The sequence below is a fragment of the Coregonus lavaretus genome, assembly GCF_964263955.1.
Source record: "Coregonus lavaretus genome assembly, chromosome: 31".
NCBI classification, from domain to species: Eukaryota; Metazoa; Chordata; class Actinopteri; order Salmoniformes; family Salmonidae; genus Coregonus; species Coregonus lavaretus.
In genome coordinates this window covers 11,168,386-11,185,418 of record NC_140018.1, presented here as the reverse complement: position 1 = coordinate 11,185,418, position 17,033 = coordinate 11,168,386, and the positions used below count along the sequence as shown (strand labels likewise).

The 17,033-nt window shown below is 41.6% G+C and overlaps 1 protein-coding gene across 1 annotated transcript; it reads left to right on the top strand.

Annotated features, from left to right (window-relative positions):
• Positions 1–9,253: 9,253 nt before the first annotated feature.
• On the top strand, positions 9,254–15,794 carry LOC311107025 (ectonucleoside triphosphate diphosphohydrolase 5-like; the record flags this gene model as incomplete). The annotated part of the gene is made up of 13 exons (XM_084149477.1): positions 9,254–9,506; positions 9,791–9,870; positions 9,997–10,140; positions 10,310–10,385; positions 10,883–10,918; positions 11,333–11,421; positions 11,614–11,693; positions 11,822–11,883; positions 12,152–12,253; positions 12,624–12,767; positions 13,627–13,683; positions 14,927–15,042; positions 15,219–15,794. The coding sequence occupies 13 exons, from the start codon at positions 9,254–9,256 to the stop codon at positions 15,300–15,302; spliced, it is 1,323 nt and encodes a 440-aa protein (XP_084005603.1). The 3' UTR covers positions 15,303–15,794.
• Between the last annotated feature and the right edge of the window lie 1,239 nt (positions 15,795–17,033).

Sequence of the window (17,033 nt, the reverse complement as noted above, 5' to 3'; positions counted from 1 at the left end):
AATACTTTTTTCCCTCACTGTATATACATTTTAGTTGAGGATTCTCTCAAGCATGAATCTGGGGAAAACATGTTTTGAGACACTGTTATGAGTCAGACAACTTGACACTTTTTAGAGCCACACTTTGGTGAGTCGTTAAGCTTCGTGATCCCTGAAGTTCTTAATTATATGTTCTGTAGGCCACCGAAGACGACTGGCAGATTATATTGGTGTTTAAGTTAGCATTTTGTAAGTTACCTAAACTTCATAAACAAGCCCTGATAAGGATTTGCTGTGAAGGTACTTCCATCAGCTTTACACATGAATATTAATGTTTATGATAAAACAAACATTTGACAATACTAGGTAGTCAGATTACCAATGGTTTTGCACAGCATATTTGGTTACAGAGCTTGCTTTTCTATTCATCAATAGCTGAGTTTCCCTGAACCCAGAGTTTTTCCTAGCACACCTAAATCTGCTGTCTAGTGGTTATTTATGCTGTGAAACCCCCTTTCATATAGACATGAGGGAGATTCCGACCCGAGTTAAGCGCATGTAAATGGTACGTAATTCCCTTTTTATGCACTTCTCTGCCTATTCTGACATTTAACTTAAGCATGAGAATAGCCTGCTATTTACCAGCTATTCATTCAGGGTGTTATGTAGATCAAAGAAATGAAGGTGTGGCGGAGGTGTCTACAGATAAGCTGTATTCTGACCTTGACTTAATTTCCCGCCCCCTGCTTAAGTGTTAATTATATGCCTAGGCTAACAGTGCAATAATTTGGGACATGTAGCCAATTTGAATCATTATGGAACTCAGACCATGTAGCAGTTTAAACCTGGAGCAAAGTTCACTACGACTGGACCTTTGTCATACAGTACCATGATTAGGGTAGATTTATGAGACTTGTTCAACCACTATTGTACACTTTTTCCACCTTCCAAATATAATGGATGGAACTTGAACATGGCAACGTTCAGGATGAATCAAACCACTATTTTTAATTCATCAATATATTTAGTACGTAAAGGCTCTTCAAACATACTTTCCTATCCCTAAAATGTGCCTAAATCTACAAGATCAGAGTATTTTTAAATCTACAAATTGGTGCTTAAACTGAGATGAATATGGATATCCTTTTATTTTATTTTTATTTCACCTTTATTTAACCAGGTAAGAAGCCAGTTGAGAACAAGTTCTCATTTACAACTGAGACCTGGCCAAGATAAAGCAAAGCAGTGCGATTTAAAAACAAGTCAAAAATACAAAATCTATACAATGGGGAGAACAAGTATTTGATACACTGCCGATTTTGCAGGTTTTCCTACTTACAAAGCATGTAGAGGTCTGTCATTTTTATCATAGGTACACTTCAACCGTGAGAGACGGAATCTAAAACAAAAATCCAGAAAATCACATTGTATGATTTTTAAGTAATTCATTTGCATTTTATTGCATGACATAAGTATTTGATACATCAGAAAAGCAGAACTTAATATTTGGTACAGAAACCTTTGTTTGCAATTACAGAGATCATACGTTTCCTGTAGGTCTTGACCAGGTTTGCACACACTGCAGCAGGGATTTTGGCCCACTCCTCCATACAGACCTTCTCCAGATCCTTCAGGTTTCGGGGCTGTCGCTGGGCAATACGGACTTTCAGCTCCCTCCAAAGATTTTCTATTGGGTTCAGGTCTGGAGACTGGCTAAGCCACTCCAGGACCTTGAGATGCTTCTTACGGAGCCACTCCTTAAATGCCCTGGCTGTGTGTTTCGGGTCGTTGTCATGCTGGAAGACCCAGCCACGACCCATCTTCAATGCTCTTACTGAGGGAAGGAGGTTGTTGGCCAAGATCTCGCGATACATGGCCCCATCTATCCTCCCCTCAATACGGTGCAGTCGTCCTGTCCCCTTTGCAGAAAAGCATCCCCAAAGAATGATGTTTCCACCTCCATGCTTCACGGTTGGGATGGTGTTCTTGGGGTTGTACTCATCCTTCTTCTTCCTCCAAACACGGCGAGTGGAGTTTAGACCAAAAAGCTCTATTTTTGTCTCATCAGACCACATGACCTTCTCCCATTCCTCCTCTGGATCATCCAGATGGTCATTGGCAAACTTCAGACGGGCCTGAACATGCACTGGCTTGAGCAGGGGGACCTTGCGTGCGCTGCAGGATTTTAATCCATGACGGCGTAGTGTGTTACTAATGGTTTTCTTTGAGACTGTGGTCCCAGCTCTCTTCAGGTCATTGACCAGGTCCTGCCGTGTAGTTAAGGGCTGATCCCTCACCTTCCTCATGATCATTGATGCCCCACGAGGTGAGATCTTGCATGGAGCCCCAGACCGAGGGTGATTGACCTTCATCTTGAACTTCTTCCATTTTCTAATAATTACGCCAACAGTTGTTGCCTTCTCACCAAGCTGCTTGCCTATTGTCCTGTAGCTCATCCCAGCCTTGTGCAGGTCTACCATTTTATCCCTGATGTCCTTACACAGCTCGTTGGTCTTGGCCATTGTGGAGAGGTTGGAGTCTGTTTGATTGAGAGTGTGGACAGGTGTATTTTATACAGGTAACGAGTTCAAACAGGTGCAGTTAATACAGGTAATGAGTGGAGAACAGGAGGGCTTCTTAAAGAAAAACTAACAGGTCTGTGAGAGCCGGAATTCTTACTGGTTGGTAGGTGATCAAATACTTATGGCATGCAATAAAATGTAAATTCATGATTAAAAAATCATACAATGTGATTTTCTGGATTTTTGTTTTAGATTTCGACTCTCACAGTTGAAGTGTACCTATGATAAAAATTACAGACCTCTACATGCTTTGTAAGTAGGAAAACCTGCAAAATTGGCAGTGTATCAAATACTTGTTCTCCCCACTGTATACAGTGTGTGCAAATGTAGCAAGTTATGGAGGTAAGGCAATAAATAGGCCATAGTGCAAAATAATTACAATTAGTATTAACACTGGAATGACAGATGTGCAAGAGATGATGTGCAAATAGAGATACTGGGGTGCAAATTAGCAAAATAAATAACTATGGGGATGAGGTAGTTGGGTGGGCTAATTTCAGATGGGCTGTGTACAGGTGCAGTGATCGGTAAGGTGCTCTGACAACTGATGCTTAAAGTTAGTGACGGAGATAAGAGTCTCCAGCTTCAGAGATTTTTGCAGTTCGTTCCAGTCATTGGCAGCATACAGTGAGGGAAAAAAGTATTTGATCCCCTGCTGATTTTGTATGTTTGCCCACTGACAAAGAAATGATCAGTCTATAATTTTAATGGTAGGTTTATTTGAACAGTGAGAGACAGAATAACAACAAAAAAATCCAGAAAAACACATGTCAAAAATGTTAGAAATTGATTTGCATTTTAATGAGGGAAATAAGTATTTCACCCCTCTGCAAAACATGACTTAGTACTTGGTGGCAAAACCCTTGTTGGCAATCACAGAGGTCAGACGTTTCTTGTAGTTGGCCACCAGGTTTGCACACATCTCAGGAGGGATTTTGTCCCACTCCTCTTTGCAGATCTTCTCCAAGTCATTAAGGTTTCGAGGCTGACGTTTGCAACTCCAACCTTCAGCTCCCTCCACAGATTTTCTATGGGATTAAGGTCTGGAGACTGGCTAGGCCACTCCAGGACCTTAATGTGCTTCTTCTTGAGCCACTCTTTTGTTGCCTTGGCCATGTGTTTTGGGTCATTGTCATGCTGGAATACCCATCCACGACCCATTTTCAATGCCCTGGCTGAGGGAAGGAGGTTTTCACCCAAGATTTGACGGTATATGGGCTCGTCCATCGTCCCTCTGATGCGGTGAAGTTGTCCTGTCCCCTTAGCAGAAAAACACCCCCAAAGCATAATGTTTCCACCTCCATGTTTGATGGTGGGGATGATGTTCTTGGGGTCATAGGCAGCATTCCTCCTCCTCCAAACACGGCGAGTTGAGTTGATGCCAAAGAGCTCCATTTTGGTCTCATCTGACCACAACCACTTTCACCCAGTTCTCCTCTGAATCATTCAGATGTTCATTGGCAAACTTCAGTCGGGCATGTATATGTGCTTTCTTGAGCAGGGGGACCTTGCGGGCGCTGCAAGATTTCAGTCCTTTACGGCGTAGTGTGTTACCAATTGTTTTCTTGGTGACTATGGTCCCAGCTGCCTTGAGATCATTGACAAGATCCTCCCGTGTAGTTCTGGGCTGATTCCTCACCGTTCTCATGATCATTGCAACTCCACGAGGTGAGATCTTGCATGGAGCCCCAGGCCGAGGGAGATTAACAGTTATTTTGTGTTTCTTCCATTTGCGAATAATCGCACCAACTCTTGTCACCTTCTCACCAAGCTGCTTGGCGATGGTCTTGTAGCCCATTCCAGCCTTGTGTAGGTCTACAATCTTGTCCCTGACATCCTTGGAGAGCTCTTTGGTCTTGGCCATGGTGGAGAGTTTGGAATCTGATTGATTGATTGCTTCTGTGGACAGGTGTCTTTTATACAGGTAACAAACTGAGATTAGGAGCACTCCCTTTAAGAGTGTGCTCCTAATCTCAGCTCATTACCTGTATAAAAGACACCTGGGAGCCAGATATCTTTCTCATTGAGAGGGGGTCAAATACTTATTTCCCTCATTAAAATGCAAATCAATTTATAACATTTTTGACATGCGTTTTTCTGGATTTTGTTGTTGTTATTCTAACCACTGTGTTCTTGGGACCTTCAATGCTGCAGACATTTTTTGATACCCTTCCCCAGATCTGTGTCTCAGAGCTCTACGAACAATTCCTTCGACCTCATGACTTGGTTTTTGCTCTGACATGCACTGTCAACTGTGGGACCTTTATATAGACCGAAGTGTGCCTTTCCAAATCATGTCCAATTAATTGAATTTACCACAGGTAGACTCCAAGTTGTAGAAACATCTCAAGGATGATCAATGGAAACAGGATGCATCTGAGCTTAATAAGGGTATTGTTTTTGCGTCTTTTACTTTTGGTTTTGTACAGCAGCTTCAAACAGCTGACATAATTTCTTTGGTTATGGAAAATATATTTCACAGCGGTTTAGACGGTACAATGATTCTCTACACTATACTATCTTATTTTGTCACACGAACCGAAATTAGGATAACTATTCGAGTTTTAGCAACCAGGAAAGGGCAGCGCAATTTCTGCATAGTTCAACTTTAAGATAAACTGAAACCCCAACCAGAAAATCAGTTGGCCAGCAAGTGGGAGGGTTTTTAGCGGTTGAATTAAGCAATAAGGCCCGAGGGGGTGTGGTATATGGCCACCATACCACAGCTAAGGGCTATTCTCAACGCAGAGTGCCTGAATACAGCCCTTAGCCGTGGTATATTGGCCATATACCACAAACCCCTGAGGTGCCTTATTGCTATTATAAGTTGGTTACCGACGTAATTAGAAGAGTAAAAATAAATGGTTTGTCATACCCGTTGTATACGGTCTGATTTGCGCCTCTTCCGGATGGAAACTACAAGTGTAATGGCTGCGCTCAATGCAATGGCACTTACAAATGTAGATCCTTCAAACACCTCCAAACAGGGAAACAGATCCCAATCAAAGGTGTTATTACGTGCTCCACTAAGGCAGTTATTTATCTTATAACTTGTCCTTGTGGTAAAAATTGTGGATAAAACAAAGCACAAATTAAAAGTACGAGTCTCTGAGCATCGTAGCACCATTAGCTGCAAAAACTCGACATACCCAGTCGTGGCCCACTTTTTGGAAGCGAACCACTCGATTTCGTCCCTACATTATATCGGCATCGAACATGGAGAGGGGGTGACCTCGACAACTTGTTAAAACGAGAGGCTGCCTGGATCTTTAATTTAAAGACCCTTGGTCCCTTCGGTCTCAACATAGACTTTGATTTGAAGCCATTCTTGTGATTATTGTGATTTTGCTATTCATTGTAAATGTTTGTGGGCCTATGTAGCCAAGTTGTATCTATGATTGTATGCTATCTATTCATGTTTTTTGTATGTTCTGTTTATCTGTGAATTAACCAATGATATCAGGCCACACCCGGCCATGATTACAGACACCTGTGTGTGTCCTTTGACACTATATAAACTAGTGACCAGCAGTGTTTGTCATTACACCCTGATTAATAACCAACGTTATTAAATTATTGCGTCTGAGCTCCTAGAATGTGTGGCTCTCCTTTTCTTTTTCATACGGTCTGATATACCACGGCTTTCAGCCAATCAGCATTCAAGGCTCGAACCACCCAGTTTATAATAACATATTTATCACAGATTACTCAAGTGGCTACTCTAACAATGAAAATAAATGTATTGAAAAATGGAAGGCAGTCTGGAGAAGGCAAGATCAGGTGGGACCATTCTAGCCAATGAGAGGGCAGATAAGCGTGTGAACGCCCATCACAATGGTTTCCACTATTAACCACAGCCACCATGTCAAAATTGGCTATATTGTAAAAATGTATAAAAATAAAAATGTGATTTTTGGTTTGAATTTAACGTTAGTCATAATGTTAGCAGTGTGGTTAGGGTTAAGTTGAACCTCGATACAACTCCGATATAAAGTGTTTTTTTTCTCAAAGTTACCGGGATGTCACGTGTTCTACTTATCAGTACACTTGTAACAATCTAATCACTACGAAACTTCTATTCGAGCAAATAAGCCATACAAAAACTCCTTGCTTGGTGAGCGAAAAAAAAAACTCCACCAGTTATCCCTCTCACTTCGCCTCTTCGTTTAAATGTATTCAGTACCCGCAAGGTAGCCACACATGTAGAGCACATTACATGCCTGCATAAGGTAAGTCTGATTGGGCGCCTTCGAGCGGATCAATTTTGTCAAGTCGTGACCATCGTTGGTCACCGCCTTTCAAAGTGTGGTGCATGATTGGGAATTAAATTGTCCGACTTGCGCCTACATGTCGACTGCATGAACTTTACAAAGGTCATGAAGTTTGGACTGCAGTTGACTGCAAGTTTCTGCAGCTGCTCTTCACCAACTTCATCCTGCAGCCATCACCTGCATAGTGGGAGGCTGTGTTGTCAACCAATCATTATGGAGTTTTTGTGTGACCCACGCGAACGTGACCACACATGAATGAAAAGGGAACCAACTTTGCTGCAATTCATGTTTAGCCTACAGTGGATATGATGAATGTGATATTTGATGTTCTTTCTCACTAATTGATTGTACAGACATGATTTACGTTTGAGTGTGTGATATGGGCTTGGAGACTTTTATTTTGACATAAAGAAACACTTTTATAAATAATAGCAACTGCAGGGTTGATCTGAGCCTTGCTGTTGGAAAACCACATTAGAGTCCGACTTTCAGCTGTCGCAGTTGCACCTACCCCGACTTCACTCCTCGATTTTCGTCTACAGTCGGTTGCTTTAGCCTTACCACTCAACTGCGCCCAATACCAACTACTGGGAAGTGTGCAGAAAAGGCTTACATTTCCTCAATTTTAATCGTCCCCTACGTGAACAGTAAAATGGCAGAGTTTCAAACTTCAAGATTAACTGTTCATAGACTAATCCTCACCCACAAGCAATAGCTACATAAGGAATGCCTTAAAGCCTGGTATTTTTCTGCCTAAGAAATTCCTCTGTTTTGACAGACAGACCATTATACTTGTTGCAAAATCAAAACAATAGAAATATGCTTCTGCTGTGCTGGCACAAAAATAATTACAGTGGGTTTCTCCTGACTGCATCGGAAACATGCTGAAAATGGGTGAGCTGATTGTTTTGTTTACTCAGTATGTTCATTCTCTCGGGATTAACCTTTTATGGTCTTTATTTACATTGTCAGCAGGATTACCCTAATGTATGGAAACAACAATATACATTAGAATGTTTCTTTTTTCTTTCATCAGTAGTTCGACAGAGCCATAAGGTCACTTGCGTGATCATAACATTGATGACGTATGCCATCCAGCTGAGTAGCTGTCGAAATGAATAATTACATCGTAAACTAGCGAGCTAGATAGATATGTGTGTTTATGAATGGGACTACATGTGTTGCCCGAGAATAAATGTATACATTTTTTAAATGCACAATAATACATTTTGTGGTTTCTTAGGAAGAAGTGACCGATTAGCTAGCTAGCAAGTTTGTCAATTGCAAGTCGTGCAACGGCCTGGGTCAACTTCAGAAATGAGTTAAATAGCTATCAACTTTTGTTCCCATTTGAATTCCCAACATTTACATACCATGCCGCTATAAAGGTAGCAGCTAGCTTTCGTTTCTTTGCATGCAGTGTTAAGTTTGCAGGTAGCTATCTATGTCCTTGGGAATTTGACAACACTACAACTACTTTTACTTCACTACATTCCTAAATATTTTTTAAAACTTTAAACTCCATTTGAATGGCTAGCAGGACAGAAAATGGTCAAATTCACACACTTATCAAGAGAACATCCCTACTGCCTCTGATCTGGCGGACTCACTAAATACAAATGCTTTGTTTGTAAAGGATGTTGTAGTGTGCCCCTAGCTATCCGTAAATGTAAAAAACAAGAACATTTTGCCGTCTGGTTTGCTTAATATAAGGAATTTTTAATTATTCGTATTTTTACTTTTGATACTTAAGTATATTTTAGCAAAAACATTTACTTTTGATACTAAAGTATATTTAAAACCAAATACTTAGACTTTTACTCAAGTAGTATTTTACTGGGTGACTTTTACTTGAGTCATTTTCTGTTAGGGTATCTTTACTTTTACTCAAGTATGACAACTGGGTACTTTTTCCACCACTGACAATTAGCTACAACATACCTAATGAATATAACACAGCTTTGGTGACACCCCTGGCTCCAAAACTAATGTAGGAACCGTAGTAGGGGGGAGTACTGTACATTTGTCTAACATAATCCTGCTATTGGAACAGTGTCAAGGTGGAAGTGTGCACTTCATCCTCCAGAAGGCTCACTTCTGATTGGTGAATGGCTAGTTGGGGTGTGATCAAATGGCATATAACTGCATGTTATTGCTTTGGGGCTCTTCTGTTGGTTGTTGCTTCTAGTTGGGATGTTGTATCTTCTATCCAGTTAGGTCAGGACTCAGAAGCAGTGTCAATTAGGCTATCTAGCGTGCTGTTGGCTAAACTAAACTTTCCTCTACACAACTGCCTCAGTCTCCATTCCCCTATTAGTTGAGTTGACTAAGATACCCATTAGTCCATCAGGTTTAGCCTAATCTCTTGGCTTCGTACCCATCAGAGGGACACTCATATCCTGCTCCTTCGCCAGAGTGAAGATGTCTCTCCAGGCTCCTCTCCTACCTGCAGTGGTCCTGTCTCTGGTTCTGGTTGTGTTGGCTCTGACAGGGCTGTCCCATGCCCAGCCCCAGCCCAAGGCTTCTGTCCTGGATTTCTCAGCCAGCCTGGGTAACCTCCTCCCCAGCCTCAGCCGTCCAGCCAACTCCAGCCGGATCTTCTACGGGGTAATGTTTGACGCTGGCAGCACTGGGACACGCATCCACGTCTATACCTTCATACAGAAAGACCCTGGTGAGTTATGTTAAAATTCTACTGGAGAGAGAGGTATTTAGATGCTCCCAGATGTGTTACTCTATGCAATGTTGTGGAGTTGAATTGCCCATTTATTTCAAAATAAATGTGTGTATTATTAGATGCTAGTCAATGAACATTACACAAAATACCCATCTTCATAAAACATCATTAATGTTTGCAAATTGTAGATTAAATGCTTATTGATCCGAGTGGATTTTGTAATTTCAATTGTATATCTTTATCTGTTGACTGATGGTTCATTTGTATATTTTGTCTGACAGAGGAGTTACCAGTGTTGGATAATGAGATGTTCCATTCCATCAAGCCTGGTCTGTCAGCATACGCAGACATGCCTGAAATGGTGAGTACAGTAGCGGTTGTAATTGTCGATGCAGCAAGTGATATTCCAATATTCCCAAAACACTTTAAATAGATTTTGCTCAAATTCATCATCATCATCATCATCGCAACCACGTTATCTCCCCAGGGTGGGTACACAGTGAGGCAGCTTCTGAAGGTGGCTAAGAAGACCGTCCCTCGGCTGGATTGGAAGAGAACCCCACTGGTCCTGAAAGCTACAGCAGGGCTCAGGCTGCTGCCCCCAGAGAAAGCCCAGGGTCTACTGGAACAGGTACTGGCTAGGGCACTGCTTGATCTGATAGGGGGCTACTGTGTAGGGAGTTGGGAGTTGGGGGGCTAGTGTACGGCTCTACTAAATCAAGTATGGCACTGCCGAAGGTGTTGACACTACATTCACTCTTTCTGTTGTCATCTCTCTATCTTCCCACTCTACCCCTCAGGTGCAGGACGTGTTTGATGAATCTCCCTTCTTCGTCCCAGATGACAGCGTCAGCATAATGGATGGTACAAATGAAGGTAAAGTCTCGTCTCGTCTACCAATAACCCCCAGTCAACCTCCAGTCAAACCTATTCATCAGCACTTCGGTGGCAGGCTTCAGCAGTGCTCTCCTCCTGGTAGCATCAGTCACTGTTCTCCTTCTACAGCTTGCTGTGCTCTTTATTTTTCATGGTGTTGGTTTTCCTGAGGCTGTTTTACTAAATTACTGTAGATTACCCTGATCTGTTATGATGACGCTGTTGGAAAAAGAGGGTTGTTGTCGTTAGAGGCAGTGTTGGTTACATCTAAAAAATGTGTAATTATGTGGTGAATGGATTTAGTGGTTTACCAAGCCTCGTGTGGTGTCATTGTTTAATTGATTTGTCAGCATTTTGACCACGTCTCTCAAATGATAGCTCTCTCACACGTAAAACGAATGCTTATGCATGTCAAACAAGTTGTGAGGTAACTGCACTAAACTGCATTGTCAGATCAGTATTAACCCCACTTGAATTGAACTTTTTTGTTCTCGTAGGAATTTTGGCGTGGGTTACTGTGAACTTTTTGACAGGTGAGACTTGTAACTTCTTGTCATAGTACATATTGTAATGAATTCTTTTAACTTTTCATAAATTTTTGGTCAGACTATTCTATTATCAGGGTGTAGGGTTGGCCATATATATATATATAGACATACTGTACATAAACTCAAAGACATCTGAAATGGCAATGACATTTTTTATTTCTCATAAACCCTGGCTCTCCAGAAGATAACCTCAACTTGTACAACCATAGTCGATACTGAGTAGGGTTTTATTCCTCAAAGGGACTCCTATCATCTTTATCAGATCTCCACAGCGTGTTTCACACCTCTGGATACAGATCCTGGGCTGTACCAAATCAGAAGTGTGACTGATTCCTATCTCGCCGTCTTCAGAGGGAACTTGTCGATAAAGTTGGTTCAAATGTGAACTTCTTTTTTTAGGTCACCTGTATGCTGAGACCAGGAAGACAGTGGGGATTCTGGATCTGGGGGGAGGATCAACTCAAATCACTTTTCTACCCAAATGCAAGGTTAGGGTCCATTTGTACAAGTTGATTTATTTTCAATATTGTGTTTCTACACTACGTTGATACAGTGTTTATATTTTAATATGAATAATATAATATATGCCATTTAGCAGACGCTTTTATCCAGAAGATCAGTTAGCAGAAGATCAGTTAGACATGCATACATTTCTTCACATATTTATTTGTCCTGTGCAGAAAACCATTGAAAGTTCTCCTGCTGACTACATTGCCAGACTTGACATGTTCAACTCTACATATGAACTGTACACTCACAGGTAAACAATCTAAATCCACTGATGCAGAAAGTATAAACAGTCACGAGTAATTGTTCTTAATAACAAAACCGTAATAGTTTGTAAAAGTGCTATCCAAATAACTATTAATTGATTGATTTGATTGACAGCTACCTGGGTAATGGACTGATGGCAGCCAGACTGGCAGCCCTAGGAGCACTGGGGGCAGAAGGTAATGGCTCGATTCAATCCGTAGCGCTCAAGAGCTGCGATACACTCAGATAGAAATGTAATTACCTTTAAATTTCAATTGCACTATAACGCTGAACTTCGTCAATACAGATTGAATCGAGCCCTAACATTCCTTTACATATCATCATCAGCATGTTAGAATCCCCAATTCACACACAATATAGGTTTTAGAACATGCAACATCTTTTCACTTTGCTATGTTATTCATAGACCCCCATACATCATTATTTTGTTACTTTACACTACAGGGTTGGAGTGGAGAGTGTTCAAAAGCTCCTGTCTGCCCAAGAAGTTCAGAGAGGAGTGGAGCTTTGGAGGACTCACATACACAGTCAGCGGGATACCTGATGGTGAGAGTCAACCAACTCACTGGATCTGCTAGAACTACCATCAAATATGTACTGTAATAGAACAACCTTAATATAATATATTCCCTTTAGCAGACGCTTTTATCCAAAGTGACTTACAGTCATGCATGCATACATTTTACATATGGTGTGCGTAAAATGTACCTTGGAACAGTTATTTGGGTGGTAACACAAAACGTAGCATGCCGAACTTGGTACCTCTGAAAGTGTCTTCCTATGCAGGGTACTAGGGTTTACCTGGGGTTGCTGTAAAGCAGTTTGTCACAAATGTGTATGAAAGTGCTATACAAATGCATTGTATTGATTGAAAAATTGAGGTCATAACAGTATCCTGTTTCGGTCCCTGTCCCAGGTTATGCGGGATACAAGCTGTGTTACCAGGAGGTGTTGAAGGTGGTAAAGGGAATGGTTCACCATCCCTATGAGTTGAAAGACACCAGTGTGTTCTATGCTTTCTCGTACTACTTTGACCGAGCCGTGGATGCAGGCCTTATTGGTGAGAACACACACACACACAACTTCTACTACAACCGAGCAGTGGACGCATCAGTAGCCCTGTTTATACCTGGTTCCAACAATTGTCCTTTGTCCTGATCTTGTCCACATTCTGATTGTGCCCACAACAGGTGTAAACGATTACGACGCATTGTGATCAGACCTTCCTGACCACCTCCGGATGTAGTCAGGCACACATTGTGTCTGGATATCTTACAAGTGTAGACGGATCTGGACAGTGAAACCATTTAAATCATCATTATCCCACCCTCTACAAACATTGACAGGTTACACCATTGACTTTTGGCATCAATATGTGTCTTAAAATAAAAATATTTTCAAGTAATATCTGTAAAATAATTTCATACAGGGCGGGACCAGGATATCTAGTCACAATGCTGACACAGTGGACGGATAAGACACATTTTACTACCGTGTGTAGATGCAATGGCTTCAATGTGGGAACAATCGGAATGTGGATAAGCTCAGGACAAAGGACGCATGTTAGAACCAGGTATAAACGGGCTAGTGAGAGGACACACACACACAGTTAGTATAATGACTCCTAGAATGAGATCCTTTCCCTTCCTCCCACTCGACAGGGAAAAATAGCTAATTACTGAGGTAACTGACTCAGACTCAGTGGTGTGATGAGTTCTAGATGTGTAGTTATTAGAGTGGTGTCCGTGGTCGTCGACTTGTCAGTGTTGTAAGATGATGAGAAAGGTTACAGGCCCTATTAGTATGATGGAGATGTATAGGGTTAGTGTAGCCCTGCTCTCATTGTATTGAATGATACAGTGTGATGACAGTGTTTCTGAAGGAAAGATTAACGACCCCCCGTCGTTCCTCTCTTTCAGACGGGACCCAAGGAGGAATGCTGGAGGTCAGGGACTTCAAGAAGGGAGCTAAAGAGGGTGAGAACAAGTTAAGCCACAAATACAAAATACCATAAAGATCGATGTATCAAAATAAACGACAAAATACTTGTATTTTGAAATGTATTTAATTAAAATACATGTATTTTGTATTTTAAAATACAGATATATATTTGCAAGTAGCCGGCCCAAACAGTAACGTTTTACTTGTACTTTATCTACCTTAGTTGAGTGCCCCGACTGTAAGTCACTCTGGATAAGTGTCTGCTAAATGACCTAAATGTAAATGTATATGTAAAGAATATATTAACATACCAAAATGATAGCTCTTATCAGACCGTAGTGCCATCGGACTCCTGATACCAACTCCAGGTGAAAGGGAGCAACAAAATGGTGAACTGCTATAAAAAATGGGATAGAAAAGTATTTTGAAAATACAAATGACAGCTCTCGAAAGTATCTTGTTACAAAACACATAGGAGTGTAGTTCAGCCCAGTGTAATACAAATGACAAATTACTCAGAATTGAAATACATTTTTCAAATACATAGAAATACTGCGCATAGCAATGGATTTATCATTACTGTGTTGTGCAGGGTTCCCCAACTTGGCCATCCAGGTTTTCTGAGCAAAAAAATAACATAAAATAAAAACGCATGTGACACGCTGCACGCACCGCAACCTAGTCTGGCAGATGAATCCCAGCTGTGTGGATTGCCTCCCATTGAAGTGAATGGACTTCTGGCTGAACGCATACATACTGGTGGGCACAAGGCTTAGGCCTAGATTTAATCAGATCAAGCGTTAACCAGCAATAGCCGACACCCGCATAGCTGATATTTTGGCGGTGTCAGAGGTGTAACTGCGTTGGAGCAGCTCTTGTGATCATTGTCACAAAGCCACACCCGTCCCACTCATGTTAGAAGTTAAAAATGAGAAAGTGTAGGCTATATAGAAATAATGATGCTCAAATTAAAAATCATTGTTTAAAAAATCAGCCTCATCAAGGTGTAGATAACATCACACATTCCAGTGTTCAAACTTCCTATTAATGTGACTCCGTGCAGCCAATGGCAATGTCCGCGATAGCTATAATGCCGGAATCCGCTGGATTTGACAGCTGGAACGCAGCTTCCTTCCCACACCGTCAAAACAGCAGCTATGCGGGTGTTGGCTAGCTCTAGCCCTTACTGCACTATGCTTGAGAAGTCTGAATGGCTTAAAGGTGCCTTCCTCTCCTCGTTTCACTGATCTGGAAGTGGATTTCTGTTTCATGTTCCAGTGTGTAACAAGATGTCTAAGTACCGTCCGGTCAGCCCCTTCCTGTGTATGGACATGACCTACATCACCTGTCTGCTCAAAGATGGCTTCGGCTTCAAGGAGAACACTGTACTGCAGGTGAGACAGTGAAGTCATAATGCACAATAGTCCTTTTGGCAATTCAGTAACACAAAACCACACTTTTTAAAGCTAGCAACAAAGAAATGGTCAGACACAAGATCAGTTAGAAATTTTTACTTAAATAAATACAAAAAGGCATGAGTGATTTGGTGTGTGTTGTCTCCTTTCTCCAGCTGACTAAGAAGGTGAACAACGTGGAGACAAGCTGGGCTTTAGGTGCCACGTTCAACCACTTCCAGAACCTAAAGATCCACTGAGAGACAAAGAGCCACAGGGTTGGGTGGGATCACTGGTTTACATGGTGCTCAACAAGAAATGGACTGATAAGCCTTTGTGTCTTGTTGCGAATTGTAATGTCTTAAAGATATGCCAAACTTGTATCTTTGCCTTATGTTCAACTTGCAAGATTTCACATTTGAGATGGAATTACAATTGTTAACTATTTTGTTACCCAACACGTATATGGCTGGTACCATAGTTCAGTAGGTCTGTTGTTTTCATGTTGTGACTGGCTGCTATATTGTAGGCTTGTATTATGTACTTCTCTATTAAAGCACTGGGGGCTGAAACTCCACATAGTTGTGTTACTGCAAATACTGTATAAATCTGGATATTTTGACCGTCTGATATCAGTTGGGTCTGATCTGTCTTTTCATAAAAAAAATTGAAGCTGGTACAGTGGGGAAAAAAGTATTTAGTCAGCCACCAATTGTGCAAGTTCTCCCACTTAAAAAGATGAGGCCTGTAATTTTCATCATAGGTACACGTCAACTATGACAGACAAAATGAGAAAAAAATTCCAGAAAATCACATTGTAGGATTTTTAATGAATTTATTTGCAAATTATGGTGGAAAATAAGTATTTGGTCAATAACAAAAGTTTCTCAATACTTTGTTATATACCCTTTGTTGGCAATGACACAGGTCAAACGTTTTCTGTAAGTCTTCACAAGGTTTTCACACACTGTTGCTGGTATTTTGGCCCATTCCTCCATGCAGATCTCCTCTAGAGCAGTGATGTTTTGGGGCTGTCGCTGGGCAACACAGACTTTCAACTCCCTCCAAAGATTTTCTATGGGGTTGAGATCTGGAGACTGGCTAGGCCACTCCAGGACCTTGAAATGCTTCTTACGAAGCCACTCCTTCGTTGCCCGGGCAGTGTGTTTGGGATCATTGTCATGCTGAAAGACCCAGCCACGTTTCATCTTCAATGCCCTTGCTGATGGAAGGAGGTTTTCACTCAATCTCACGATACATGGCCCCATTCATTCTTTCCTTTACACAGATCAGTCGTCCTGGTCCCTTTGCAGAAAAACAGCCCCAAAGCATGATGTTTCCACCCCCATGCTTCACAGTAGGTATGGTGTTCTTTGGATGCAACTCAGCATTCTTTGTCCTCCAAACACGACAAGTTGAGTTTTTACCAAAAAGTTATATTTTGGTTTCATCTGACATTCTCCCAATCCTCTTCTGGATCATCCAAATGCACTCTAGCAAACTTCAGACGGGCCTGGACATGTACTGGCTTAAGCAGGGGGACACGTCTGGCACTGCAGGATTTGAGTCCCTGGCGGCGTAGTGTGTTACTGATGGTAGGCTTTGTTACTTTGGTCAAAGCTCTCTGCAGGTCATTCACTAGGTCCCCCTGTGTGGTTCTGGGATTTTTGCTCACCGTTCTTGTGATCATTTTGACCCCACGGGGTGAGATCTTGCGTGGAGCCCCAGATCGAGGGAGATTATCAGTGGTCTTGTATGTCTTCCATTTCCTAATAATTGCTCCCACAGTTGATTTCTTCAAACCAAGCTGCTTACCTATTGCAGATTCAGTCTTCCCAGCCTGGTGCAGGTCTACAATTTTGTTTCTGGTGTCCTTTGACAGCTCTTTGGTCTTGGCCATAGTGGAGTTTGGAGTGTGACTGTTTGAGGTTGTGGACAGGTGTCTTTTATACTGATAACAAGTTCAAACAGGTGCCATTAATATAGGTAAC